Source organism: Camarhynchus parvulus, chromosome 19, assembly GCF_901933205.1.
Source record: "Camarhynchus parvulus chromosome 19, STF_HiC, whole genome shotgun sequence".
Lineage (NCBI taxonomy): Eukaryota > Metazoa > Chordata > Aves > Passeriformes > Thraupidae > Camarhynchus > Camarhynchus parvulus.
This window is the reverse complement of record NC_044589.1, coordinates 7,489,230-7,516,802: the sequence shown is the minus strand read 5'-3', so window position 1 is coordinate 7,516,802 and position 27,573 is coordinate 7,489,230. Positions and strand designations below refer to the sequence as shown.

At 63.3% G+C, this 27,573-nt stretch overlaps 2 protein-coding genes across 5 annotated transcripts in view; one reads left to right on the top strand and one right to left on the bottom strand.

Annotated features, from left to right (window-relative positions):
- Positions 1-22,104, bottom strand: part of ABR (ABR activator of RhoGEF and GTPase) — a 37,747-nt gene extending 15,643 nt beyond the window's left edge. The window contains exons 1-7 of one of the 4 annotated variants that reach the window (XM_030962522.1): positions 22,010-22,104; positions 8,624-8,808; positions 3,935-4,039; positions 3,271-3,456; positions 2,759-2,866; positions 2,124-2,184; positions 17-69 (exon numbers count right to left, since the gene is read on the bottom strand). In XM_030962522.1, the coding sequence (XP_030818382.1) occupies positions 17-69; positions 2,124-2,184; positions 2,759-2,866; positions 3,271-3,456; positions 3,935-4,039; positions 8,624-8,731 (621 nt within the window). In that variant the 5' untranslated portion in view covers positions 8,732-8,808; positions 22,010-22,104. Of the gene's footprint in view, positions 1-16; positions 70-1,829; positions 1,986-2,123; positions 2,185-2,758; positions 2,867-3,270; positions 3,457-3,934; positions 4,040-5,680; positions 6,020-8,623; positions 8,809-13,119; positions 13,538-22,009 lie in introns of those variants that run through there. The other 3 variants (XM_030962523.1, XM_030962525.1, XM_030962526.1) reach the window with 3 other exon arrangements.
- Positions 22,105-26,098: 3,994 nt separating this feature from the next.
- BHLHA9 (basic helix-loop-helix family member a9) lies at positions 26,099-26,785 on the top strand. The gene has a single exon (XM_030962974.1). The coding sequence runs from the start codon at positions 26,099-26,101 to the stop codon at positions 26,783-26,785; it is 687 nt and encodes a 228-aa protein (XP_030818834.1).
- Positions 26,786-27,573: the final 788 nt, after the last annotated feature.

The window sequence follows — 27,573 nt, the reverse complement described above, 5'->3', positions numbered from 1 at the left end:
CTGGTGTCACACTCACGTGCAGGACGAGGGTGCTCCGTGTCACCCGGTCGATGGGTTTGTACAGCAGCGCTGAGGGGAGAGACAAAGTGTCAGCAGCCACCTGTGCCTGGAGCCCTGGCCCCTCTGCCACCTGTCACAGAGAGCACAGGGGCAAGGAGAGGAGCCCAGATGCCCAGGGCAAGCACCTGAGATCCGCCCTGCACAGCCGGACAATGGTGGTAGTGCCGGGAGCAGGGGGGAGCCAGCACTGCCCCAGCCCCGTGTCCGGCTGTGCTGGGGGCACCAGGAGCCACAGCCAGGCTGGTGTGCGGTCCTGGGCGGTGGGGACAGGATGTCCCACCACACCTGTGGCAGCACAGGGCTGGGACAGCCCTCTGGAGGGCAGGGCCTCCCCGGGAGGGCTGCACCCACACTTGCTGTGCGGTGGCTGTGGAGCGGAAGAGCCGTTCCTCACCCTCAGCAGCTTTTTCAGTTTCCCTTTTTGCTCAGCGCTGGGTCCTGTCTCTCACCAAGCTCTGCCACCCCACGGGACACCCTGTACCCATCCCTCTGCACCACCCCAGGCAGCCCTGGGTGCAAAGGGGGCCCGGGCTGCTCCAGCAGCAGCAAAATCCCCACCTACAGAGAACAACAGGTCCAAGGCTTCAGCCCCACATCCCTGCCCCATGTCCCTGTCTGCAGCCCCCCTGACTGCCTGTGGGGCTCCACCCAGGGTAGAGCTGCCTCACACACAACCACACAACACACACAGGGGGTACAGACACCCCCTTTCTCCTGCCACACCCCCTCCCAGCAGGAAACAGCCCCAGAGGCTCTTCAGAGGCACATTTCAGTGGAAGCAGACAGACCCTTCTCCTCCTCCCCACCTCTTTGGGCAGGCAAAGGCACAGAGCCCACTCACAATGCTGCTCCCCATGCCCGGCCACATTCATGTCTCCCCAGGCTGCTTCCAGCCAGGCCGATGCCTCTGGGGTTTCCCTTCACTTTGGAGCACTTCCCCAAACTGCCAGGGCCGAGAGCTGACAGATTTTGGGCCATGGGAGAGGAGGGAAAGCTGCCACCTCCTCACCCTGGGTTCCCATCCCTGTGACCCCAGAGGGGGCTGCCTCGTGGCCCCCAGCCCTGAGACAGGGTGAGCAGGGGGTCTCTGTTCAGGAGGTGATGATGATGCCAGGCTGAACCAGAGGCTGCACCCCCACAGCTCCATGCCAGAGAGCCCTGCTCCCTGTGACAGCCAGCCAGAACCCTGCTCTGGGATAAAGGTGACAGGCACGGTGTCCCCCCTTTTCCACCATCCTAGACCCACAGGAAGGATGGACCTCTCCTGCTGCCATCACTACAGACACACACAAAGCTCCGGGGAGCCCCTGGAGGGGTAGTCCCAGCACCACAGAGGAGCAAGGAGCTCCTTGTGCCCACAATCCTGCCAGCCTGGGACCCACAGGCAGCAGAGGCAGGGATGCCCAGTGCCTCTCCTCCCAGCCACGGAGAGCTGGACATTCCAGCCCCACGATGCCGGGGCAAACGGGGACCCCTCCCCATCACCACCCACACAGCACAGCCCGGCACGGGGGGGTCCCCAGCCCAGCATCCCCCTGCCCACCGCAGCTCCCTCTGTCCCATCAGTGGCACCATCCATGCCCGGAGGGGACAGCGAGCGCGTGGCTGCGTGTGCCGGAGCCAAGATGATTCAACCGAGCCTGGAACAAAGACGCTCCCAACTTCATCCTGCAGAGCACGACCGCAGCCTCCACCCCACCGGCGGCACAGACCCCGCGGCACCGCTCCCTGCCGGCCCCCCGAAAGCGGAGCCGCCCCCCTCGCCTCACCGTAGGTGCAGTTACAGCAGAGCCGGACAATGAGGAGGATTTCCATGGCAGCCCCGGCCCCGCGCAGCCATCGCAGCAGCTCAGCCCGGCTGCGGCACGGCTCCGGCCGCTCCGCACGGGGAGGAGCGCTGGGCAGGGGCTGGGGGGCTGCCGCACGCCCCCCGCATCCCGAAGAGCCGCGACCCCTCCCTCCCGTCCCCGCCGGCTCCAGGCACACAAAGGGCTCGGTAATTCACCCGCGCACACAAAAGGATGCGACCCCCTCCCCGCGTCCCCCTCCCCTCCCCGCCGTACCCTCCATGGTGACGGACGTGTGGCTCTCCTTGGAGTCCTTGGGGCCCTTCACCTTCAGCTCCTAGGGAGGGAAAGCCCCATCAGCACAGCCCGTGGGAGCTGGGGTGGGGGGAAGGTCGTGGCTCAAGGTCATGGGGTTCCCCCAACCCTTCCTGCACCCCCTGGTCCCAGCCTGGCCGTGCTGGAGGCCACACAAGGGTGCTGGGTGAAGGAGTGTGGGTTCCTGGCTGGCTGGGAGCAGATCTGGCTGTGCCCAGCAGCTGAGACATGGTGGTGATGCCACCGAGCTGAACAGGAGCAGGGGGCCCAGGCTGTAGCCATGGAGGTCCCCATTTCTGAAGGGGATCCAGGCACGGAGCTCCAGGCAGCAGGAGATGAGCCACAGGTGCCCAGCACTGGTGACAGCACAGGCTGAGCCCAACCTGAGCTTGCACAAGGTGGGGACAACCTCCTGCAATGCCCAAAAGAGCACGGCCCTTCAGCAGAGCCCCCAGTGGCCCAGCCCTTGGGGACAGTCCCTGCAAGTCCCCGGGGCAGGGAGAGCATCTCCACGGGGCAGCTCAGTGTTCTCTGCCCTGTGCAGGGACAGCCTGGGCACAGCCCTGTCCCCCTGGCACAGCCCCATCCCAGCTCACCTCCGAGATCTTCTGGAACTGGTAGTTGCTCTGGCTGCACTTCTCTGCTGTCTCCAAAGCGATTTTGTAGTTATCCACAAAGGCCTTGTAGACCCCCAGCTGGCTGGCCTGTGGGGAGTGGGGGTTAGCCATGCACCAGCAGGTGCTGAAGCCCCCCACAGCACCCAAGGGGTCAGGCAGCCCTTGAGGTGACACTGCCCAGAGTTGTCCCCTCCTGGCAGGACACTCAGCCAGCTGGGGGTCACATGCTGGGCTCCTGCTCAGGGCAGGATGGTGGAGCTCCTGCCCAGCCTGTGCTTCCATAAACCTCCAAAATCCAGCAGAGAGATAACAAGTGCCTGGACAGCAGAAGCTGAAGCTACAACACTTCAACCTGGCCTCTCCTTCTCGTCTCCCCAGCATGGTCATGGCATCCATGGGCACAGACCTTGTGGGCATCACAACTCCAAACTCATCACAACTCCAGCCCTTCTCCTCTTCCAAGTGGAGCAAGACCCAGGGAAGGTGCGTACCAGCTTCTGGAAGAGGTGGCCCATGGTGACATTGCTGTCCCACTGCTGCACCTTCGGGCACAGGCTGTCGTAGAACTCCTTGTGGATCTCATAGATATCCTGGATCTTGTAGAAAATGGTCTCGATCTGCTGGAGGGTGAGGACAGGCTGCGACGTGGTGGCCGTGGCCTTCAGTGGCTTCATGGGCTGCCAAAGGAGGGAGAGTTTGAGATGAGGGCTAAGAGGAGAACACTGGGGATGAGGAGGATCTGAGCTGGCAGCGAGGGCTGCCCAGGACAGAGGGACCAAGGCTGGCAGCTGGACCAGGGGCACTCCAGGCTGGTGCATCCTTGGACTTCCCCGCAGCGGCGGTGACCCTGTGTTGTGCAACAGCGTCTCGCCATGAAGGTCAGCAAGTCCACAGGAGGAAACAAGGCCACAAATATGTCCCCAAAAGGGACATGGGCAGCAGGGGAGGTGACATGGGGGTAGACAGAGCAAAGCTGGCCCTGGTGTGGCTCCTGGAGCTTTGCTCCCACTCAGGCTGATGTGGCTGGGGGAAGCCACCCAGGAAAAAATGACTCCATCCATCCATCCATCCATCCATCCATCCATCCATCCATCCATCCATCCATCCATCCATCCATCCCATCCATCCATCCATCCCTGGAGGGGCTGTGCTCACCAACAAGAGGGCCTCCAGCTGGTTGATGTAGATCTCCTCGCTGGCCAGGAAACCGGAGAGCACCAACTTCCTCATCTCCAGGCCTTTGCCAGCGTCCCGCTCGCCCTGCAGAACACAGCAAGGAGCCTGGCTGAGCCAGCAAGTGGCACAGGAGGAGACCCCTCATCCCACCAGCCCATTCCTGGCACCCCCACGTGGGCACAAGTCCCTGCCAGTGTCGGGGGAGCTCCGTGGCAAGGCGTGGGCATGTGCCCAGTGGGCAGCAGAGCCCGTCTGGAGCCAGCTGGGAAAGCCACGAGCTGTGCTGGCTCCTGTCCCCTCCCTGCTCCGGGCTGGCCACGAGCCCGGTGCCGCTGGCAGCGCTCCAGGATGGCGCACGGCATGGCAGGACTCTCCCAGGGCAGAGTCCAGAGACGCCCAGTGAAATCATGCTTGGCGCTGGATGGGCTCCCACGTGACGTGGCACCACCCTTTCCCTCGGCTGAGGTTTCCCTTGGGAAGTGCCACCCAGCAGGCACTGCCCAGTGGCACCGGGCATGTCCCAGCACCCAGGTCTGCTGCAGCACTGATGTTCCTGTGGTGTGACCCTCATGGCAGGGCTGGGGGGGCTCTGGGACCCTCGGCAAGGCTCTGCCAGTGCCCAGTCACGGACACCCCAGCCCCTGGACCATCCTTGGTTATGCCTTGGCCTCTTCTATTAAAAATCACACTTGAGGACCAGGCTTTGCATCCCAGCCAGGGGCCAAGCAGAGCCATGGGGGCATCACTCTGGGCCCTTCAGGATGGTTTGGGGGGGACATTGGTCGTGTCTCACCTCTGCCCATGCCAGCCCTGGGGAGGTGACACAGCCCCAAGGTGGGCATGGCTGAGGATCAGCATCTCTCTGCCCCACTCCAGTGCCCATCAGCCAGCCCTGGGGGCTGCTGTGACAGCAGAGTGTCCACCCTGCCAGGCTGCCCCATTGAGGCTGGGCCACGGTGACAGAGCAGCAGGAGGGTGTGCGGGGGGGCCACTTTTATTCACTGGGAGCTCGTGGGCTCTTTGCCACAGATTAGTCACGGGCTCTTCCTGCTTCCCCAGACTGGGCCCTGCGCAGGAGCTCAGCAGATAAGGGGCCCACCCATGCTCGGGGCCCACGCATCCCACGGGGACGATGTCAACCGGACCCCCGTGACCCAGAGCAGTGACTCTCAGTCAGGGCCTTGTGGCTGCCCCATGCAGGAGACCCCAGGAAGAGCAGGGCCAGAGCCCTCTTCCAGCACCCTGGCATGAGGGTGGGCATGAGAGGGATGCTGAGCTGCACCTGCCAGCACAGGGGTCGCCCCCCAGCTCTGTTTTGGGACTGCTCAGGGGTTTCTGGTGGCCGAGTGTGGGAATCAGCCAATAGCCGAGCAGTGGTCAGAGTGTAAAACCAGCCCCTTCCTGAGCATCCGGTGCCGGCTCTGCTGAGCCCCTCAGCTCCCACCCCGCAGCACGTGTGGCTCCGCTCCCCCCTGGCAGGACAGCTGGGTGGTCACCCCACGCTGAGCCCCCCACAGCCGTGCCCCGTGCCCCTGGCACAGGCAGTCCTGGGGGAGTGGTGGGGCCGCAGTGATGCTCCCGCCGCTCCCAGCTCTGCCCTCCGCCAGCTCCCACCGCATCGCCCCAGGGGCCGTTCCAACACCCGGGCACCATCAGCACCAGCCGGATGCCCCTCGTCCCCACACCCACTGCCCAGCACGGGGGCAGGGTCCCCCCGCTGCCCACCTTGTCGCCGGCCGAAAACGGAGACACGGGGCTGGTGGGGGTTCCTGGCTCAGAGTCATCTTCATCCTCCAGCACTTTATCCAGGTACCCTATGGCCTCCTCTTCCTCCTCCATGGCCGGCCGGGCAGCGGGGCGCACAGGGGACCCCACAAGGCTCCAGGCAAGGCGCTCAGGCGGCCGGGCTGTCCCAGCCTGACTCAGCTCTGGACGCCGGCCACCAGCGCGGGATGAAAGGAGCCATTATGGGATCCCCGGTGCTGCTCCAGCCTGACCCAGCTCCGGCCTCCCAGACCAGTCCCCGCCGGCCCGGGCGCTCCCGGCGCGGCTCCGGGCTCGGCAGCGCTGCGAGCGCAGGGCCGGCCCCGCTCCCGGCCGGCTCCGCTCGGCCCCGGGGCCGCGGGCGCTGCAGGGGCCGCTGCCCCAGCCCCAGCCCCAGCCCCAGCCCCAGCCCCAGCCCCAGCCCCAGCCCCAGCCCCAGCCCCAGCCGGCCCCGCCGCTCCGCCCTGCGCGCTCCTACAGGAAATGCTCTCCCGGCTGCGGAGGTGGGGCCGCTCCGCCGCCCGCCCGTGGGCAAGGCTGGGGCGAGCGCTGCCGCCGTCCCCGTGGGCTCTGCCAAGGTGGGTCCGGCAAGAGCCGCGGGGAGGGGACCCCTGCCAGCCCCCCACGGCAGTGGGACAGCATCCCCTCTGGACCCCCGGGTCCCGTGGGAAGGCACAGCCGGACCATGGGGATTGCCACCAGCGAGAAGTGAGCTCGGAGGGCAGCAGCATCACCCGGTGCCACATGGGGACCCGGCTGTGCACCCCCAGAAGGGACCAGAGCTCTCCGTGCCCCAGAGGGGACTCGAGGCAGTGTCACCGAGCCGAGCCGGGTGTGTTCACACAGACGTGCAGGGACCGGCTGGCGCCTCAGCGCTGAGCCCCGGGGCAGCGGGACACGGGGACAGCAGCGGGACATGGGGACAGCAGTGGGACACTGGGACAGCAGCACTGCTGTGACGCTTGTGAGGGACACTGAGGGCCGTGGCAAACAAGGCAAGAGCAGGTTGGAGGAGGGGACACTCATGCAAGAGCTGCTTCAGCAGTTTCCCCCGGGCTCCTCAGAAGCAAAAGGGGAACCAGTGGCTGCATGTGCTCTGCCCGCAGGAGCCATCTCTTCTCCCTGCACCCATCTGAGCATGCAACAAACTCTTGGTGTGAGATGTGGGGACAAAGGGACTTTCCAGAGCCTGTGTCCAGCCCTGTGTCCAAGCCACAGCTCAGCCTTTGCACCACAACCCTGCCCAGCATGGCCAGGTCCCCAAAGTGGGGAATGGTCCCTGTTCAGGGGAATGCTGCCCACAGTGCCAAACCCAGCAGCACCCAAGCAGGGGCTGGGACACCAACTCCACACCACAACCACATCCCGCGGTGGGATGGGGAGGGTTAAGATGTGTCTGCATGCAGCAGTCACAGGCCCCAGACATGGTTACAGCTGCCCCAGGAGCCTGCAAGACGAGATGCCCCAGCAGAAACCTCCTCAAACCAGCCCTCACAAAGGCAGTGCCACCCGTCCTGCCTCACTGCAGGAGAGCAGTGGGCTGAACCTGGCACCCTGTGCCACACAAGCAGAAGCCTGTGCCCCTCGCAGGGCCGCACACACTGTGCTGGCTTTGGAGGGAGCTCTGCCAAGCCCCAGCACAAGCAGCTCCAGATAAAGAGAGGGAGGCAGAGCTGGCACCAGGCTCCAACACTTCCCAACCCTGTTTGTCACAACAAAGTCAATGTCCCTGCCTGTGCCCAGACCCAGCATGTCCCCCCAGCCCTGCCCCCCAGAGCCCCCCTCTGCTGTCCCTGCCGGCCTCGGGGTCAGAGCCCAGCACCGAGTGCCAGGGCTGGGGTGAAGGGCTGTGCTGGGGGTTCAGGGAGCCCGAGTGGCTCAGAGCCAGCCCCGGAGGCGGTGGCACAGGGCAGCACCCTCCTCTCCCTCCCCAGGGGCGCTGGGTGCCGGGACGGCGATGCTGCGCAGGGCGACCCTGGGGAGGAAGCCACACCTCTCCCTCTTCTGCCTCAGCATCCGGGTCAGGAGCTTAACTCTTTCCATGACAAAAATAAAACTTAAACTTCACTTTTCCCGGCGCGAGCAGCGGCAGCGCCGGGGGATGCCCGAGCCCAGGGCCGGGTGGTTGCTCCCCGCATTAACCCCGAGCGGCCAAAGCTCCTGCCTGGACCCCACCGCTCCCGGCCTCTGTGGAAACTTTCATTCTGGAAAAAAACCCATTTTTTCCCCTTTGGATCCCACCCAGAGCTCTCCGGGCATTCCTCCTCTTTTGGAAAACCAGAGCGCTTCCCGAGGATGCGCTGCGAACAGCAGGGGTTACATCTAAATTGTGCACAGCGAGCGGGGGGGCACCTCGTGTCCCCACCCCTGCTGGTGCCTGGTCCCCGAGTGCCACTAGATGGAGCCGGCAGCCCGGCGGAGCCGCTGGCCCTGTCCCCAAGGGCTCCCGGGGCTGGGGACCCGGGAATTCCTGCGCCCTGTCCCCAAGGGCTCCCGGGGCTGGGGACCCGGGAATTCCTGCGCCCTGTCCCCAAGGGCTCCCAGAGATAGGGACCCGGGAATTCCTGTCCCCAAGGGCTCCCGGAGATGGGGACCTGGCAGCTCCTGTGCCCTGTCCCCAAGGGCTCCCAGAGATAGGGACCCGGCACTCCAGCGCTCCTGCTCCGGGACCCGCTCCCCGGCCCATCCCATCCCCTCCTGGCTCTGCCCCCGGCGTGGCACGGCGGGACAGGGACACAGCATGTCCCACGGGCACGGCATCCCCTGCACTGCCACTCCCCGGAGCCCAGACTGCCAGGGCCGGCAGAAATTGGGCTGCCGGGCACAGAGTCCCGCAGGTCAGAGCAGCACAAACACCGCTGGCAGCCGAGCTGGGCACCCAGACCCCCGCCCCCCAGCACCTACCCCTGTGCCGAGGCCATCGGTGGGCGTGGGTGACACACCGTCCCCGCTGTCCTGGCCGCGAGCGCTGAGCTGGGGGGACATGGTGGGCGACTCATCGATGTAGGGCATGGTTTCCGAGCCCTCGGGCAGCGCCTTGGGCTCCTCGTTGCCCTCGGCGTCGTACTCGTCCGCGCCATAGTTGAAGTCTGCCGGGGTGAGAGAGGGTGGCCGTGAGCATCCGCGCACGGCTCGGGGACACCGTGTGGCACCGAGGCCACCCAGCGCAGCCTGGGCTCACCCGCGGGCAGCTGACCCCGCATCCCAGGGCCACTCAGGGCCAGCCCGGGCCAGCCCCGCTGCCTGCTCAGCCAAGCAGGCAAGGAGACATCAGAGATGGCAGCGAGCATCCCCGGCCCCGCAGGCATCCTCTGCTCGACACACTTCCCTATATTTGAATAATTAACGGAACCGAGAGGCCCGACGGCCTCGTCTGTGCAGGGACAGCTGCTCTGCCAGACGCTCCGGCCCCGTGCAAGTGGCTGTGCCCTGCCTGCCCGCCGGCCACCGTCCCTGTGCCATCCCTGCGCCATCCCCGGGGACAGACGAGCTGGGCTGGCAGCCACGGCCGCCGTGCTCCTCGTTTGACCATGCCCACACTCCTCGGAGCTGGAAATGCCGGGATGCACAGCTCGGGGGGCAGTGCCACCCCCGCGGCAGGAGGGCTCCATCCCCACCCCGATGGGGGACGGGGGGGGCTCATTCCCAGCGCAGGATGAGGGCACCCCCCGCCAGAACAGCGCCCATTTCTGGGTGCCCCACGCTGCCCCACAGTGCCCCATCACCCAAGGCCCGGGGGAAGGCATTTGGGGGAGACAGAGCCCCAAGGGGGCGGCGGGGGTCTGCAGAGGGGCCCTGGGGCGCAGCGGGGCCCGGGGTACATCCGAACCGGTTACCATGGGAACGGCAGCGGCTCGGTGGCGGCTGCAGCAGCCCCGAGATGCCGACAAAGGGGAGGGGGAAGGGAGCCCGGCTGCTGCAGGGGCGGCCGTGGGGTGCACCCAGCACCCCTCACCCCCAGGCAGCAGCCAGGAGCCCCTCGGCAGCTCCCAGAGAGGCAGGGTGCTCGTCCAACACCTCCCTTGCTGGCCTCCCATCCCAGCCCCATGGATCCCTGGAAGCCACATCCCCACAGGCTTCCTGGGCACAGACACTGGGGAGACCCCAGCTAAGAGCCCAGCTGATAACCTGGCCACGATGGGGTGCACTGGGGTCAGAGCAGCCAGCCCAGACCAAACCCCACACCGCTGCCACTCCAGGTCCCCATGGCCCTGGCCATCCTGGACAAGGACTCCCCTGGCTCCCACCAACACCATTCAGCACATTAATATTACATCCTGCTTCCTAGGGAAAGTGGATAAATCTTTAAATCAAAGAGCGCTGCAAAGCCTGCTCAGGCCAGGAGCCCTGCCAGTGCCAGTGGGGAGGGATGGATGGGGAGTCCCATCTGCACATGAGAGGGGCTGGAGGAGAGCTGTGACATAAGCCAGATGCACCCCACCTCTGCCAGGACACCACAGCCCCTCTCAGGCCTGGCTTCTTTAGCAATTGGCTGATGACAATCCCTCCGTGGGCCACCACAGCCCACCTTCAACCCGGGAGATGAGTGGATTGGCCACCCCATAACACCCCCTGGTCCTCAGCTTCCAGGAAAAATGGATCCCTGGCTCTAACCTGCCCTACTTCCTCATGATGGGCTGTCCCTCGTCCCTCCTGTCCTGGACGGGTCCCAGCTGTGATGCTTCCAGCACCATCCAGGAGCACAGCAGCATAAGGCTCATTAGCACGGGTGTCCCCCGTGGTGGCCACTCCCCAGCACACCACCCCACAGAGCTGCCCTCAAGCAGGGACTGTCCCACAGCAACCCCAAACTCTCCCCCAAGCTCCTTTTCCCATCAGGTGGGGCCTAAGGGGGAGGCAAGGCAGCAGAGAGGGCCCAAAGCTGATGATCACCATCAGGTGCCATCACCTTCCCTCCACCACAGCCAAGGTCTGCAGCTGCAGGATTCACCACAGGGACACCCAGAGTGGCACTGTCACTGTGGCAGTGCTGGCAACCCAGGTGGGGCTCATCAGCATCCAAGTAATGAGGAACAGAGCGTTAATGAGGCAGCTGGGGACCTGGGAGGTGACACCTGCAGCAGTGCAGGGAAGGAGGTGGCATGGAGAGGGAAGGGCCCGCAGGGATGCAGGAATGTCCTGGCTCTGTTGGTAGCAGTTGGAGCAGATCTACATCCCAGCCCCAGACCAGAGCTGGGCATGAGATCTACAGGCAGTGCCCAACAGGCACACACTGAGAGGGACCCTGAGCTGTCCCCAGGACAGAGCCATGTCCCCACAGCTCCAGCTGTGCCACCCGAGGCTGTGCAGAATTTGAGGGGCCTCACGTGGGGAGCCTGGGCACAGGAACGTCCCCAGCAAGCCCAGAATCTGCTACAGGGAGGGCACCCAGCACCACCAAGCAGCCAGGACAGGCAAGGGAGACACTGATGGGCGAGGGGACACAGAGAGGTTGTCCCCTGTGTCTTCCTGCCTGTGGGGTGCTTGTGCCACCCAGGCAGCCCAAACCCAGCATCTCCCTCCCTCCTCCCCCACAGCTGCATTGCCCCTGCAGCCTGTTCTGTGCCCGTGCCAAAACCCAGAGCTATTTTTGCTCCTGATTTTTAGCAGCAGTGGAAATCCTCCTGCTGCACCCCAGGCATGGAGATGGAGGGCAGGGAGGAAGCCTGGCCCAGGGGAGCCACTCTGGGGGGGCAAGGACACCCCAACCTGAACCAGCCCTGTAGCCCCAAACCCACAGACAGCCCCGGGGCCCTGAGCTGCACCCAGGGATGCTGACACCCATCAGGGCAGAGGCTCTGTGAGCTGGCACATGGCCCCAGCAGGGTGACAGGGACAGGAAACCATCCCTGTGAGGGATTATTTTCCCCAGGAAAATGTTTTTGCTCTGCCACATCTTCCCAGGCTGCTGGCAGCAGGATGTTCCCCATGAGGGAGCTCAGCCAAGGGCAGCAGCTGCTCCTGCCCAGCCCGGACAGAGCACAGCCACAGCAGCTCGGGGTGGCACTCCCAGCTGGACACGTGCTGTTCCCTGACACCCTGTCAGCGTGTGGGCACAGCCCACTGCTCACCCAACCCATCCCACTTCCAAGAAAAGCCCAACATCCACACAGAGCCTGTGAGATTTTGGGGGAATGCCACGGTTTGCCTGTGCCTGGGTGAAGATTCACCATGACAACACAGATGTGTGAGCTGGCCTCAGACCTGCTCCGTGGGCCTCTGCTCAAGGGTGGCTCAACACAACAGCATCCCCTCCACACCATCACTGCCTTGCCCAGTGTGATGATGAAGGCTGGACCCTGCCCTGCCTCCCCCAAAACATGGGCATGCCAAGCAGCCTCCCCCACGCCTTGGGGAGGGCAGCTGGGGCAGGATTTGGGATGGCAGAGCTGTGGGAAGGAGGGTGCAGAGGCTGGGGCTGGATGTGGCCCCTGGGCTCCAGCCCAAAGCCCTGCACAGCCACCCCAGCCCATCCCTGCTGGATGTGGCCTCTGGACATCGGAGGCTCCGGGCTGGAAAAGCTGGGGAGGGGGCTCAGCCCTGCCCAACGTGCCCCTTGGCAGCCGCTGCTCCCTCCAGGGCATGGCAGATGCCAGATCCATGAATGGAGCATGCTCCGGAGCATCCCACCTTCCCACGCACCCGGCCAAACCCCGCTGCCCCACCAGCACCAGGCTCCGAGCCCAACACTGCACCCCAAACCCCAGACCCCACCCCGGGATGCCCCCGCAGCTCCAAAATAACAACGGGGACCCTGTGACTGAGCCCCTCATCCCCTGGCCCCGTCCCAGACATCTGCCATGAGACCAGGACCGGCTCCGGGGCTGCCTCCTCCCTGCCGCCCGGCCGCGGGATCGGATCGGGAGGGTTCGCACCCCCAGGATGCTGCAGGACGCCCCCGGCCCCGCCGGCTGCCAGCCCCCGGTACCGACAGCGCGTTGCCACAGCACCGGCACCGCGCCTGGAGCTCGCTGCGAGCATCACGGCTGAGGGAGGCAGGGATGCAGGGAGAGAGGGAGAGGTGCCCTCCCACCGCCGCGATGGCACCTGCGGCCAAAAACCATCCCCATCCCCAACCCCCGCCGCGGGCAGTGCCGGCTGTGGGGAATAACCTGCTCCCACCTCAGCGAGCCCCCGAGCTGCGACCACCGCCACCCACCCTGCTCGTGCAGCCCCCAGAGCCTGGGGGACGCCGGACAGAGCCCGGACAGACCCACCAGGACATGCGGGATTCTCCCGGAGGGGACACAACCCCCTGGCAGCACCGCCAGCCCCTGGCCGGGCTCGGCTCCGCCCGGGACAGCGCGGCATCCCTGCCCAGCGCGCCGCAGCGTTACACAACAGGTAGGGCCAGGCAGCCCCCGGCCCCCCGCGCCCCCCCGGCAGCCCAGGGCACGTACTGCTGTAGAGGGTGTCGATCCAGGAGAGGCGAGGCAGGCCGCGGTGGCTCAGCGGCTCCATGCTCCCAGCGCTGTGCCGGCTCAGCCCGCTCGCATCGCACAACAAAGGCGGCGGGCGGGAGGCGGGGGCCGCGGGCCCGGGCGGGGGCTGATGGCAGAGCCGGACACGGGCACACGGCCGCGCTCCTGCCAAGGGTGCCCGGGGAAGGAGGTGCCGCCTGGCAATGGCAGCGCGTCCCGCCTCCCGCCCCTGCCTCGCCGGGGGGAGCCGAGCTCGGCGTCCCCCCGCACGCAGCAGCCACGCCGACCCTCCGCAGGAGTCTGGGGACCGGCGAGGAGGAGGAGGAGGAGGATGAGGAGGGGATGGTGGTGGCACAGCAGCGTATGCGGCTGCACCCCCGGGCACCCCAAGGAGAGCGGGGGGAAAGGGGGAGCCGGATCCATCACCCCCTCCAGCACAGTCTCACCTCCTTGCTGTGATCCACTTCACAGCAAAACCTCCCCTCAACTACCTGAGGCTGAAGGACACAGGCTCTTCCCAGCCCTGCTCCTCTGGTTCTGGGAACCTGCAGCCCTGCCCCACACAGCTGGGGCTGGCAGAGCGGGACGTGGCCAGGCAGGGGTTAAACCGCCCTCCCCGGCCGCGTGTAGCCAAAGGAAATACGAAGTGCCAGAGTCATCAACCCCAATATGTCAGGGCGCCAGCCAAGCGTTCAAGTGCAAAGAGTGCCCTGGTTCAGGCTGTGCCCGGCACGACGGGCACCACCCCCGGGCACCAACCCCGGGCACCATCCCCGGGCAGCGCCCCCGGCCCGTCCTGCCCGCGGGGCTCGGGGCGGGCACGGACCGGGAGCGGCACCGCGGCCAGATGGGGCCGGGCAGGAGGGACAATGCTCGGCCGGGCACACGGGGCAGGCGGAGCGTGGAGTGCCAGGACGCGGAGGGGAGAACTGAGGGGACCCTGCACTGCCACCGCCTGATTGCCACTGCCAGGGATGTCCACGAGAGGCTCGGATGCAGCTTGGGGAGCACAGCAATGCCAGAGCTGTGGTTCAGCATGGCTGGGGCACAGGGAGCCACTGGCACCTGGCATCCAGGATGAGGAGCCACTGCTGCGCCCAGCACAGCCCGGGGGCTGCATCCAGCCCTGACATGGCCAGAGCCTGCTGCACCCACGGGCTGTGAGTCAGGGTGCAGCCCTACAGCTGCCATTTGCCTTCCCCTGCCCCATCCCAGGTGCTCTGGGGAGCTGAGACTCCCCTTGTCCCCAAGACATTGGCACAGGCAGTGCCCAGGGGTGGCCACAACATGACAGCCTTTGCTGTCCATCCCCCACTGACACCCCCATCCACTCCTGCTTTGGCTCAAGCTGAGCATGTCCTCACTTTGCCACTGAATGGATGGAGAGCTTCCTGCACTCTCCACAGCAAACCCCACGCCCCTGCACCCCCCAGAGCCCGAGGCTCAGCCAGGAAGGTGGTGGTGGCTCAGCTGAGAGCATCAACCTTGCTCATAGCAGGAAACCACAGTCCGCTGGAGCCCTGGGGAGCCCTGCAGCAGCACCAGCACAAGATGCAGCTGCTCATCCTCAGCACGATGGCTGCAGAGCCGTGGGGGCAGCAGGCAGCTGGTTTTCCATGCATACAGGCAGGGAGGGGCTTTGCCACATTTCTCCCTCAGCCAGACACTTCCTGGCCACTCCCGCCCACAGCACCAGCCTCTCCATGCCCCCTTTGCTCATCTGCTTCTTTATCCAACACAGGCCATGAGCTGAGCACTTGGATGAGCTGCCAGAGCTCCTGGAGCCCTCCCCAAGCTGGCCACCCCCAGCCTGGCACCACCCAGCAGGTCCTGGCAGTGCCACGGCCAGGAGGACCAGGCAGGCAATTCCCCACAGCTGGGTGAGTGTCCTGGGAAGTGTCTTTGGAGAAAGCCAAGCACGTTGTCTTCATACCAAATAGATCAACAATCCCATCAGAAAGAGGTGGATAATACATTCACTTTGGGAGATAGAAGAAAAGAAATAATTATTTTGACCCTGTGCTGCACCACTGACCCAGGCAGGTGCCCTTGCACAGCCCACACCAAACTCCTGGGAGGTATTTTCTTTGGTTTCCATATTCTTTTCACCTTTGCAAAAACAACAAGAACAAAACCTCAAAACCTGCAAAGCAGCTGAACCTCCCTCCTCTCCCCGTGGCTGTTGGGGGGATGCACCCACCCCAGCCTGGCACCCATCACCCCTGGGTGGCAGAGCCCAGCCCTGGGTGAGGAGATGCTGCCAACCCTGCTCTCAACCCCCGGCAGCCGCCCCCAGCTCCAGCTGGGAGCATCCCTGCGGCAAGAGCCGGGAGAAGCTGAGCTCCAGCATCCCTCCCCAGCAGCAGCCAGCCCTGCACAGCCTGCCTGGTGTCTGGCTGTCTGCCTGGCATCTGCCCAGCCCCTGCCCGCCTGCCCACGCCTCGCTATTTCTGGGCTCTTGTGCAAGAGTCCTCCAGTCACAGCCACGGGAGCTGCAGGAGCCCCAGGGCTTGTCCAGAGCTGGGCCCCAGGGCTGCTGCTGGGCACCCAGGGCTGGTGGCACCCAGAGAGCAGCTCCAGAGCCGCCTGCACCTCCAGCACTGGGGGTGTTTTCCCACAAGAAGAGTGGAATGGGAGGCTGAGGTTGGGGAGCACCACGCAAGGGGCTAAAGAAGGACTGGAAGAGCAGCCAGAGTGCTTTGGTTTGGGAGAGGGAAAATCTCTGTGTGTGCTGGAGCCATGGCAGGAACACAGGCAGACTCCAGGAGATGCCAGAGAAGAGCCTGGCTCCCCCAGCTCCTCCAGTGCCTGCTCTGCTGGGCTCTCAGCACATCCAGGCTCACCCAGCAGCTCTCCCCTTGCCAGAGGCTGCAGAGAGGGAAGGGAGGAATAAATGAAAATGTTTCCAGCCTCCCTGCCAAGGAGCACAGCGGGCCCTCAGTCCAGCACTGAACTTCTCTTCCTGTATCACTTCCCAGTGGAATTGAAACGCTGAGGTCTGTGCTCACTGGGGCACAGCTGAGAGGTGCCTGGGGAGCAGGGAGGTCACTTGGAGCATCCTGCCCTCAGGGCAGTGCCAGGCAGGGTGCCAGGGCCAAGCAAGCATGGGGAGGAGGGCAGAAACCCAGCCACAGCAGCACTGCCCCAGCCTATCAAAACACCAGATGGAGAAGGAATGAAAGGTTGTGGCTGGTCAGAAAAAACCTTTTCCTCCAGGTGAAGGCCTGGGCTGGCTATTGCACCGAGAGGGAGCCAGCCGTGGCTGTGTCTGCCACAGCCCCCAGCTGCTCCTCTCCCCCAGCCCTGGTGCTGAGGTGGCTGGGCCAGGTTTGCTCCCCAGCACAGGAGCTGTGGAGGAGGAGGAGGAGGAGGAGGAGGAGGAGGTGTTGGTTCACAGCCATGGAACAAAAATCAACCATGGAACAAAAACTGTCCGTGGCAGAAAGCCCCGTCCCAGCACAAAGGTCTCTCTACCTGCCAGATCTCCAAACAATCCCTGAACTTTTCAGCTGGGATTTATCTGGGGGCAGATCTGCAGGAATCCTCTGGGATTCTGCTTAGGCTGGCCAGGCTGATCCAGCTACAGCCAAGGGAGCCAAGAGGAGCTGCTGCTCCTGATCCACACACAGCAGCTATCCTGCTTAGCAAACACTGATGAGGCCATTGGGGTGGGACAGCCAAGCCTGCTCCAAGGTGTCCCTTGGGGATGGGGTGAGTTCTCTGTGTTCCCTCGGGCTGGATCCCGGCCACTGCTCCAGGTGACCTCAGTGGGAGGAAAATCCAGCAATTCTATGAACCAAAGGGTCACAGGTGCCACTTTCTGGGGTGGATGGACACTCAGTGAGCTGCCCTGGCCAGCACAGGCTCCTTTCTCTAACCCAAGAGAAGATGAATTCCCTGCCAGCTCAGAGCAAAGCTTCTCCCTGTGATCACTGCCACAGCAGACAGCACCCAGCAGAAGACAGAGCAGAGCCATCCACTGGGATCCCAGCCATGGGCAGGAGGGGAGGAGGAACCCGAGGAACAAAGAGCTTCGATGCACAGAAGTGTCTTCCCAGGGAAACAGAAAGAAAACAAACCCCAACCAGATTTCAATGGCCTTACAATGCAAATGTATGCAGGCCCCGCAGGGCACTTCTGCCTCTATCCAGCCACCTAATGAGGATTTCTTGCCTGCCCTGCTGCTGCCATTGCTTCTTCCTGGGGCTGCTGATCACCCACAGCCAGCCCCTGTGAGCCTGGGGCCTCCTCTGTGCCCATGGTGGGCACAGCCCGTGGCACTGCTGGCACTGAAGGGCAAACTCCATCCCCAGCCCCACTGCCAGCCCTGAATGCTGGGGGAGCTCAGGGCTCTGCTCCAAATTCTGGGGGCTAAAACCCAGCCAGTGGGGCTGTGCCCAGCTGGCAGAACACAGGGATGCACTGGGGTGCTGCATCCAGGCCCAGCTCCTCCAGGGGGGATGTTGGCATCTCTGTGACAATGAGAAAACCACTGCCGTGCCAGGGGAGTACCAGTGAGGCAGACAGGGACTCCCAGCCCTCTGTGCACCCTTCCTGCTTCTCTGCAGGTCTCTGGCACCTGGAAGGGCTGCTCCCCCAGCCAGAAGATGCAGCTGCTGCCACTGGTGCCCACGGGCAGAGCTGATCCCAGGTCTCTGCTCCTGCAGCTCCTTTACAAGCCCTCCACTCTTGGCCCAAGCAGCACTTGCTGCTCTCACTTAAAGCTTTAAACTTCAACTCTTCTACTCGAAGGCTTTTCAGCCTCATAAACTTTACATTTATTTATGATCTTCTTTAACAGTGACAACGTGCTCCAGAGTTAACCCTGCAGTCCCCATCTCAGGCAGCATCACTCTCAGCCTGCCATCACTCAGGGGCTGCTGTCACAATGCCACCAGGGGGGTTTGTGGGGAGAAATCACCTCCCCAAATGCTGTCGGGCCCCAGAGCAGATGGAGACAGTTCAAAGGTCCCCAGCAGCACGCACACACACACACACACACACACACACACACACACACACACACACACACATTCTGTGGTTTTGTCCTTGCCCAAACAGTTAAAATTAAACACTGAGACTCTGCCTGGCCTGCCCTGGCCAGAGGAGGAACTTCCAGCCTCTTCAGAGCCAAACAAGCACTTTCTAACAATGGGGAAATATAACAAAGTAAAAATGTACAAACTAAATACAAGGACACAGGGGTGGTGGATGGGCTCTTGGGGAGACACAACTGCCCCCACTGCACCTCCCTGGTTTGGTGCCAAGATCTCATCCAGGTGCTAAAGGAGGGGAGATGGATGCACAGACCATGCAACATTTCACCTTCCCTGGGCTGTGGAATCACCATTCCTTCCCCTCCCGCCCCAGGCAGAAGGAGATGCACCAGGACAAGCTCTGGACTTCGCTCACTATTTTCCATTCTGCTTCTGCAGAATATTCCAAGAAAGGGACGAGGAACAATCAGGGTCTAAGTGCAGCTTGGGACAGCAGGACAGAGCTGCCCCATCACCTCCACAGCTGCAGGGAGTTTTTCTGGGACAGACAGAGGTGCCACTTTTGCAGCAGCAGCACAAGCAGCGATGGAGTGACAAGAACAAGCCCTGACTTTACTCAAGTCATGTCAGGAGCCCCCAGCATGACACCCATGCCAATCCAGCCCCCATCTGGGCAAGCAGGGGTGGGGTGGCCAATGCCACAAGAACTCCAGATGCCCCAGGGTCCCTTCTCCATTTCAGCCCTCTGCTGCACACCCTGACACTGCTGCCCTTCTGTGCTCACCACCCTCCAAGGCAGGACCTGCTGCTGCTGGCAGCTCCCTTCCCCTTCCCAAGGTACCAGTGAAGGCAGTGCAGCAGAGTGAGGAGAAGAGCCCACGTGACTCCAGAATCTTTCCTTGAAACTGCAATTCCAGCTAAACAGGGGGCTGGGGATTCACTTACAGCACATCTCACAGCCTCAGCATCCTGCTGTAACCAGATCCACCAGCTCACGCCACCACGGGCTATTCCAGCTATGCCAACGCTCCCCACCCCGTATTGTGGGGTGTAGGGCACTGCACAGGGCAGCTCAGGGGCTCCCAAACCCCACAGCCTTCCAGAGGAGCTTCAGCTCCATGGCAAACCAGCCTCTTTCCCTGCTTCCCAAGGTCAAAGCGAGGAAACCCAGCACCAGAGCTGCTTCCACCTCTGCGCTACCTGGCTGCGGGCACAAAGCATCTCCACTGAGCATCACCTCGTCCTCCTCTCAGCCACCAGCAGCTCCTCCTGCTCAGCTCACCCTCTCCAGGCTGCCACCAACCCACAGCCCCCCATCCCTTCTGTGGCAAACAGGAAATGGAAGCAGCAGCCAGCCTGAGCCCGCTGCGCCCCGGCACTGCGCATACTCAGCTGCGAGGCCAGCTGTGTGCTCAGCCACAGGGACAGGTGATGGCCAAGATGAGGGGAATTTCAGCCCTTTCCACGCTTCATTCTGAGCCATCTGCTCGCTGAGGCTCAGATTTTGTTGGTCCCAGGAGAGCTGGCACAGGCGTTATCTCGGATGCCAGGATGGTGTATCTGGCTGTCACACGCGCCGCTCTGGCGCGATAGCCCCAGACGGGCATCTTGCAGATTTCCTCCCTTTAAATCAGATTAATCACAAGCTACTTAAAGGAAAACACTGTGTTTCCCTGGTAATTCCCATAAAGATGATATTCAACACTCCTTCACTTGCTGTCCAGAGGGTGCTTCCCAAGGTCGATGCAGCTGGGGACTGACTGCGTTCAGCCACAGCCACGGCAGCACTAAGCTCCAAAATTCACATTAAAATACTGAGGGACCCAGGCAGAGCAGCACTAACCAGGTTACACACCACCAACAGAGTGCTGGCAGGAAAAGCAAACAGCATTCACAATCGTGAATTTTCAATTGCATCTGAAACATAGAGAAGTGAGAAGAAAACAACAGGAGCAGCGGGTTAAGCAGCTGTCCATGAAAGGGGGATCCAGGCAATGACCACACACCTCTTACTGCACTCTCGGATTCTGCTCTTAAATGTCACCCAGGCAGAGCACACAGGGGCCCTTAGAACACCCAACAAAGAAAATGCTGATGCCTGGGAAAGGCTCAGCACAGGGTCGGGACAAGGCTAGGGAGGGCTGAGCCCAGCCCTGTGTGCAGAGCCCAGCCCTGTCACGGGGCAGGGGGATGCTTCCTCCTCTGATGAGTGCTGGAGCTGCTGACCCTGAGGAAGATCCATTTAGGGGAGGAGGAAGAGGAGGAGGAGGAAGAGGCCACATTCAACCACAGCTGATGCAACTTTGGACTTCAAAGTCTTGCCAAAAGACTGCAAAGGGCTGGACCCCTCCAAATTGTGAAGCCAGGACCCTCAGGGGCTTGTGCTGCGCTTCAGAGAAGCCCCTTTAACATCACCCACCAACCTGAGAGCAGCCTTGCACCATCCTGGCTTTGGAAACGTCCAGGAGCATAACCCAGACCTAAACAAAACACAGGTCTGAGTGTAAACCAGAAGGATTTGTGCTTGGTCGCTCTGATGCACTCGAGCCGCTTCAGCCACAGAGCAGCTCTCCACGAACCACAGCCCGTGCCTGCTGCTGGGAGCTGGTGAGGGGCTTGGAGCAGCCCTTTGGAGGCAGCATTCCCAAGGTCCTTGTTCCAGGGCACAGGCTCCCACAGCCGACTGGAGAGCAGGACAAACACTCACACGTGCAGCCTGGCACAGCACGGTGACAACACTGAGAGCAGCCACATACTTTGGACATTCCACCTCCGGGCAGCTCAGGAAGGTGAAGTGGAAACTTCCTCCAGCACTGCAGACTAATGCAATAAATATAAATGAACTAAATATTACGCATAATTTGACATCAGAGCACTTGCTCTCCAGGCAATCTTAAACCAGCACGATACGGCCTCGGGGGGAAACCACCACCCCAAACAATCAAGCAAGAACAAAATTAACTCAAGTCAGCTGTGGAATTAGCAGCATTAAAAGTGACATCCCCTAGCTGCCAGGACTGTGTTTGAACCGGGTTTAATGCTGATGCAATAACAACTTCCAGGCCGCTGGAAGTAGGACAGTGTGACGGCTGACAGCGCGAGCTGGCTGTGCCTTCAGTGCCACCACACAGCCAGGCACTTGTGAAACAACATTGTCCTCAATCCACCTGGAAAAATGCCTGGGGACATGTCACCACCCCGGCAAGGTTCTGCTTTAGAGCCTCCAGGATTCTCCCGCAGGAGGTCACAGGGTGTCACCTGAGCTGAGGTGTTCCCTGAGCCAGGAAATGACTCCTGCGCAATGTGCCAGCCCCAGAGGTGGCTCGTGGGCCACTGGGCCATCACCGAGAGCTGCAGGGGACTGGCCAGAGCCAGCTGCAGGGGACTGGCCAGCCACCCTCCCTCCTCGCACACCCAAGGACGGGGCCTTGGCATGGGATGTCCCTGGGAGTGGAACGGGGAGGAGCAGGGGCTTGGGGTGACCTTAGTGGTTGGTCAGGGACCGCACAAGGGCTGGCATTAGCTGTCCCATGGGGATGGCAGAAGGACTTTGGGCATCCTCTACCACGTTTCGGCATGGGGCACTCCTGGCTGCGTGCTGGGGACACGCTGGGGCTCCCGTGCCGAGTCACAGCTCGGGCCGCACCAGCCGGGTGGCAGGGATGGCACAGGGGCTTGGGATTGCCTTTACCCTGGCACGGCACGGGAGGAGCGCAGGAGCGGGGATGCCCTCGGCCGTGCACATTCGCCCTTGAGCGTGCGGCAGGGCCGGCTGGGGACACCCTGGGGACACCCTGGGGACACCCTGGGGACACCCTGGGGACACCCTGGTCCCCTGGGGCGCGGGGTGGGGACGGCTCCCCCTCACCCACCTGCCGAGGAAGCGTCCTCCGCGTCCGAGCTGCCGGCGCTGCCGCCCTCCGGGGAGCTGCCCGCGGGCCGGGGGGCGGCGGGCGGCGGCGGGGCCCGGGCCAGCGCCGCCTCCAGGTATCCCACCTTGAAGCGCTCCTCGGCCAGCGCCCGCTGCAGGCGGCGCAGGTGGCGGCGGCAGCGCTCCAGCTCCCGCTCCATGGCCCGCACCGAGCCCAGCTCCATGCGGGGCGCCGGCTCCCCGGGAACTGCGCCTGCCAGTGCCGAGCGAAGTCCGCCCGGGCCGCCTCGCCCGCCGCCATCCCCGCCCCCCGGAGCCGGGCTTCCCCCACCCCCTGACACCGCCTTCCGCCCCCGAAGCCGCCGCCGCGGGGCTCGACGTCGGTGCCCGCCCCCGGCCCGCCCCGCCTCGGCTCGGCTCGGCTCGGCCCCGCCGGGGGCGGGGGCAGCGCTGCCACCGCCCCCCGGCTCGGCCCCGGCTGCGGCCCGCGGCAGGAGCGGGCGGCGAGGGGAGGGGATGGGATGGGATGGGATGGGGACACGGGCACGGGCACGGACACCAGCGGGGCGCGGGTGCTGCGCTCCTGCAGCTCACAGACTCCCAGTGCCCCCTCCGGGTCTCCCCGAGGAGCTGCGGGCGAGGGAATGCCCGGTGCCGGCAGCTCAGGGCAGTAACAAGGTGATAATTAATGCCAGAGTCCATCCCACGTGCTCCAGGAGGCCCCCGAGCTAGGAACGACTGAGCCTTAAAGGCTCCTGTGACACAGAGTGGCTCCTGTGCCTTCCACAGCTGCCTTCCACGTGTCCTGGCCTTCACTGCAGAGCTCTGTGTGTCCCATCCTCATCCTCTGGCCAGTGAAACCCTGCCAGCCCTGCTGGTGTCAGGATGGATGAGCCATTCCTGGCACACGGAGCAGCAGGCACAGGCTCCTGTGGTGGGCAATGAAGGCCTACAACTCCCTGAAAGGAGTGTGAAACCTGGTGGGGGTTTGTCTCTGCTCCCAAGGAACAAGGGGCAGGACAAGAGGAAATGGCCTCAAAGCTAAAATTGGATATTAGGAAAAGTGGATGGTCAGACTTTGGAACAGGCTGCTCAGGAAAGTGATGGAAATGTTCAAAAACAAGGATGTGGCATTTAGGGGTTTAATGGTAAAAAGGCAGTGCTGGGTTAACATTTGGATTCTATTCGAGGGCTTTTCCACCTGGAATGACTTAGGCATTCTGTGAAGCCTTTTGCCCACTGCCTGCCACATGTGCTGTGTTTAAGCACGTGCCCATGGCTCACTCCTGCCCCACAGGATGTGGCTTTGTGCCCTGTGCCAGGGCTGTTCCCTGGTGCTGCAGCAGGGATCTCACCCACAGGCGCCTCCAGGCCTCTCAGTGCCCGTCCCTGCCGCCTCCTGTGCCCTGCAGCCTCCTGTGCCCTGCAGCGTGGCTGCCTGGGCACGGATGAGTCACCAGCCCGTGTCCCCTGTGCCACCTGGCCGTGCCCCAGCAGGAACAAAGCGCCCTATTTATCTACCCGCGGGCAGTGTCGCAAGAGCCGCCTCCTCCTTCCCCTGTCCCCAGGAACGGGCACCTCCCTGCCTGTCCCGCCTCTCATCCTTCCCTGTGTTGCTCTGGCACATCCATTCCTCCTGGTGCAGCCTTCCCAAGGAGGATGGAGGGTGCTGGGACAGCGCCAGGAGCTGGGCAGCCCCTCAGCCCATCAGGGTTTGAGCTGCAGTGTGCTCCCAGGCGGCTCCAGCAGCTCTCACCTGGAAGCATCAGCAGTTTGGGGGTGCTGGATGGATGTGGCAGCCAGCCCAGGGCTGCACACCCCAAACACACCTTTGGGCTCAGGGACCCATGGGAGCTGTGACGAGAGGCAGGTGCCCAGCACTCAGCAGTGCTCCGGTCCAGAGTGACACAGGCTGGGAGGTGGGGAGTCCCCGAGGGCCAAACCCCTTCTTGGAGGCTGGGGAGGGCCATGAACGGCCTGATCTATGTGTGGAGACAGATAATTACTGCTCTTACATCATCTGTCAGGCAGACGGGCCCAGCAGAGCCTCACAACACGTTTCTGGCTCCCCATCTCAGCCCATAAATCTCTCCAGCACACGGTGATAAATCAGCAGGGGCCGGGGGAGCAGGGCTGGGGGGGCGTTCCTGCTGACCTCCCACCCTGAAATGGGCACCTGGGTCGGAAGCGCCCAGGACGAGGTGGGGATGGCCCAGAAGGATGTGCTAATTACAGGTGGCTTCAGACATCCTGTGATTTATGGTCTGGCCTTGCCCCTTCTGGGAGCTGGGGCTGCATCCCTGCAGCCAGGGCTGCCCAGAGACCCAGAAGCCCCGGCAGTGCTTCCCAAGGAGCTCCCAGGGGCTGTGGGTGGCATGGGGACAGCTGTGGGACTGCTGCCCCTGCCCAGGCACCACCCAGCTGGGGCTGGCTTTGTGCCCAGCTCAGCCACCTCTGTGTCTGCTCTGGATTGCCCCTCCTGACCTCCAGCACCAGCAAAAACATCCCCATGGCAGGGATCTGTCCTGCTCAGCTGGGTTTTAGACAGGCACATCTCTAGGTGGCTCTGACATCCATGTCCTGCTGGCACTCAAGGGTTCCAAACACCCCCTGGCTCCTGAGCTGAGCTCACTGGGTGAGTCAGTGGTTGGGGAGCCTCCATGCCTGGCAGAGGAAGTCTGGGAGGTGAGAGGGGTGCTGGGGAGAACAAGGGAGAATCATAGTGAGCACAGGTGAGAGCTCAAAGATATTTGCAAGCTTCACCTGCCTTTGAAGTCCTGCTGCCTCATCCTCCCCTGTCCCCGAGGCCCTGGCTCCTGATTTATTGGGTTCCTGGAGCAGAGGCACCTAAATTAACTCCAGCTTCAAAGAGCCAGGAGAGGAGAAGGGCAATAGACAAATAACCCCCCACTGACTGTGGCTATTGATCAAACATGAGCTGGGATGATCGGATAGGAAGGGATGGATCAAGGAGGGAGGGGCACGTTCTTCCAGGGCTCTGCTTTTGCACCAGAAACCCCAACAATTTGTCAGAACCACTCCTGGGCCATTTTTCAAAGCATTACCCGTGGCACAGGAAGGCATTTAGCAACTGCTCGCTAATGAGATGATGTGCAAACACACGTGGCTGTCCCTCACTGCTCAGGGGTTGGGGACCTGGCCCTGCCCATGGCCTCCGGACCTGCTGCACCTGGACAGCCCCTCATCCCACCAGCTCGGGATGCAGGAAACAAGGAGCTGCTTTCAGCACCGCCATCCCCAAGTTAAGTGCCGGGCAGGCCCGGGAGCCCCGGCCCAGACAGCTCTGCCCCCAGGCTGCTGGAAGGGACAGGAAGGCTCCGGAGGCGGGCAGCACTTTAGCTCTTTTATCACCTGCCCTGATCCCCCTGCCACATTCCTGCTTCCTGCTCCGCAGGGCAGAGGCGTGCCAGGCCCTGCACATTCCTGCGGGGTCTGCTCCTGCTCAGGACCCACCTCAGGCCTCCTGCTCAGGACCCACCTCCCCCTGTCCCCAGGGATGCTCCCAGCTCACCAGCACTGTGTCTCTTGTACCCAAGCACAAGACTTGCTGCTTTCCTCAGCAATGGCACCATTTCGTGCTTCAGTTCCCCTTAGCTGAGAAATAACAGAGGTGCTCAGGACCCGTGAGCAGGGGGAAGGGAGAGCCAGGCTGGTGATGCCCCTCAGGGCTCTCTCTGCCCCACAGCACCATGAGAACCCCGGCATGGCCTATCCCAGGGTGAGCCAGCAGCCTGGCCAGCAGAGGAGAGGGCAGAGCAGCCCGGGGGAGCTCCTGCAGTGCCCAAATTCTCAGCAGACACTGAAGCAGCGTGTGTTTAGTGGAGGTGCTTTCCCCGGGGGCCTGTGAACATCCCACCACCCCGGCCCTGGCGCCTCACGCTCAGAGCAGGGCCAGGCAGGGCTCCCTCCCTGTGCCTCACCTGCGGCAGGTGAGGAGGGTCGGGGCAGACACGTGACGAGCCCTGCTGAAGGCTTTTAGAGGCGGCTGCCTGTCCCTGCAGGAGTGTCACCCACACCCCTCAGGAGGCAGGACCACAGCGGCGCCTCTCCCGCTCCCCTCGCCGCTGCCATGGCCGGAGCAGCCGCGGGGACAGGGGGGCCGGAGCCCGACAGCTCCGAGGAGGAGCTGGACGCGAGGGACGCACCACAGGCGTGCTACAGGCAGGGTTTGTGGGTGTCCCAAAGCAGGGGAGAAAACGCCAGCCCGGGGGACACGGACGGGATGAAGGTGAGGAAGAGGAGCCGGCCGGTGCGCTCCAAGGCCAGGAGGATGGCTGCCAACGTCAGGGAGCGCAAGAGGATCCTGGACTACAACCAAGCCTTCAACGCCCTGCGGCTGGCCCTCAAGCACGACCTCGGCGGCAAAAGGCTCTCTAAAATCGCAACCCTCCGGCGAGCCATCAACCGGATCGCGGCTCTGTCGCTGTCCCTGCGCGGCGCCGGCTGCTGCTGGCCCTGCGCCCACTCCGAGTGCCGCGCCCGGGCCGGGCTCCCCGCGCAGGAGCCGGGGCTGAGGGGCAGCCGCCCCCAGCTGCCCTGGGAGCCCCTTTCTGCAGGGACACGGTGCCCTCCGTCCCCTCTCAGCGCGGCGTTTTCCCCTCAGCGGCAGCTCCATCACTACGAGAGCTCCTGTGGCTCCGGCGGGATCCCGCACCCCGGCCAGCAGCGATTCACGGGCAGCCCGCAAGAGCCTGGCCCCGGGCAGCCGGGCTACTGCCAGGGCTGGGGACAGCAGCAGTGCCTCCCCACGCACTGACCGGCAGGGCTGGGGACAGCAGGGAAGGTAAAGGAGCCGTGGGACACTTGGGGGAGCAGGAGGGACTGCAGGGTGAGGGAGGGAAGCGCTGCTGCATGCGCAGCTCAGCTGCGATGCTGGCGGGCTCCGAGAGCCCCCGACACGCTGTACAGGACCCTGCTGCGTGTGTCCCCTCTGCGGGAAGGTGGGAATTCCTCTGGAAGCGCCGGCTCTGCGTTCCTTGTCGCGAGGTCTCACTGCTGCTGATCGCCGCTGTTATTTATTCCCTCTTGCTTGCTCTGCGAGAAAACACGAGTTGCAAACCCAGCAGCAGGGCAGTGGCTGTTAATATGTGTGGGATGGACAGATGGGCCGTGGGGATGACGCTAAAGCCCCCGGCTGGCGGGCGGCTCTGCTGCCGCCGGTGAAGGAGGGGAGCAGGAGCAGGCAAAGGTTACTGCCCTGGCACTTTCGACGCTAAGCTCATTGGTACAGACGTTTGTGCCTGGCAGATTTGCAAGGCCAGGAGGGGAGACAGATGTCGGCTTTCATAAACCCACCCATCCAATTGGGGTTTCCTTCTGATGCCAGGGAAGTGGCTCTGATGGGACAGGCCAACAGCACGCTCCCGGGTGGAGGGGAGGAAGGGGGAATTTTACTGAAAAGGTCCCTTTTGTCCCTTCCCTCTGGCTTAGAGAGCTTGGACCAGCTGCGAGGGCTCCCTCCTGCCCAAGGCTCAGCAAACTGGAATTGCTGCAGGAATCAGGAGGGGATTTACAGCCACACACGCCGCAGCTGGCGGGGTTTTG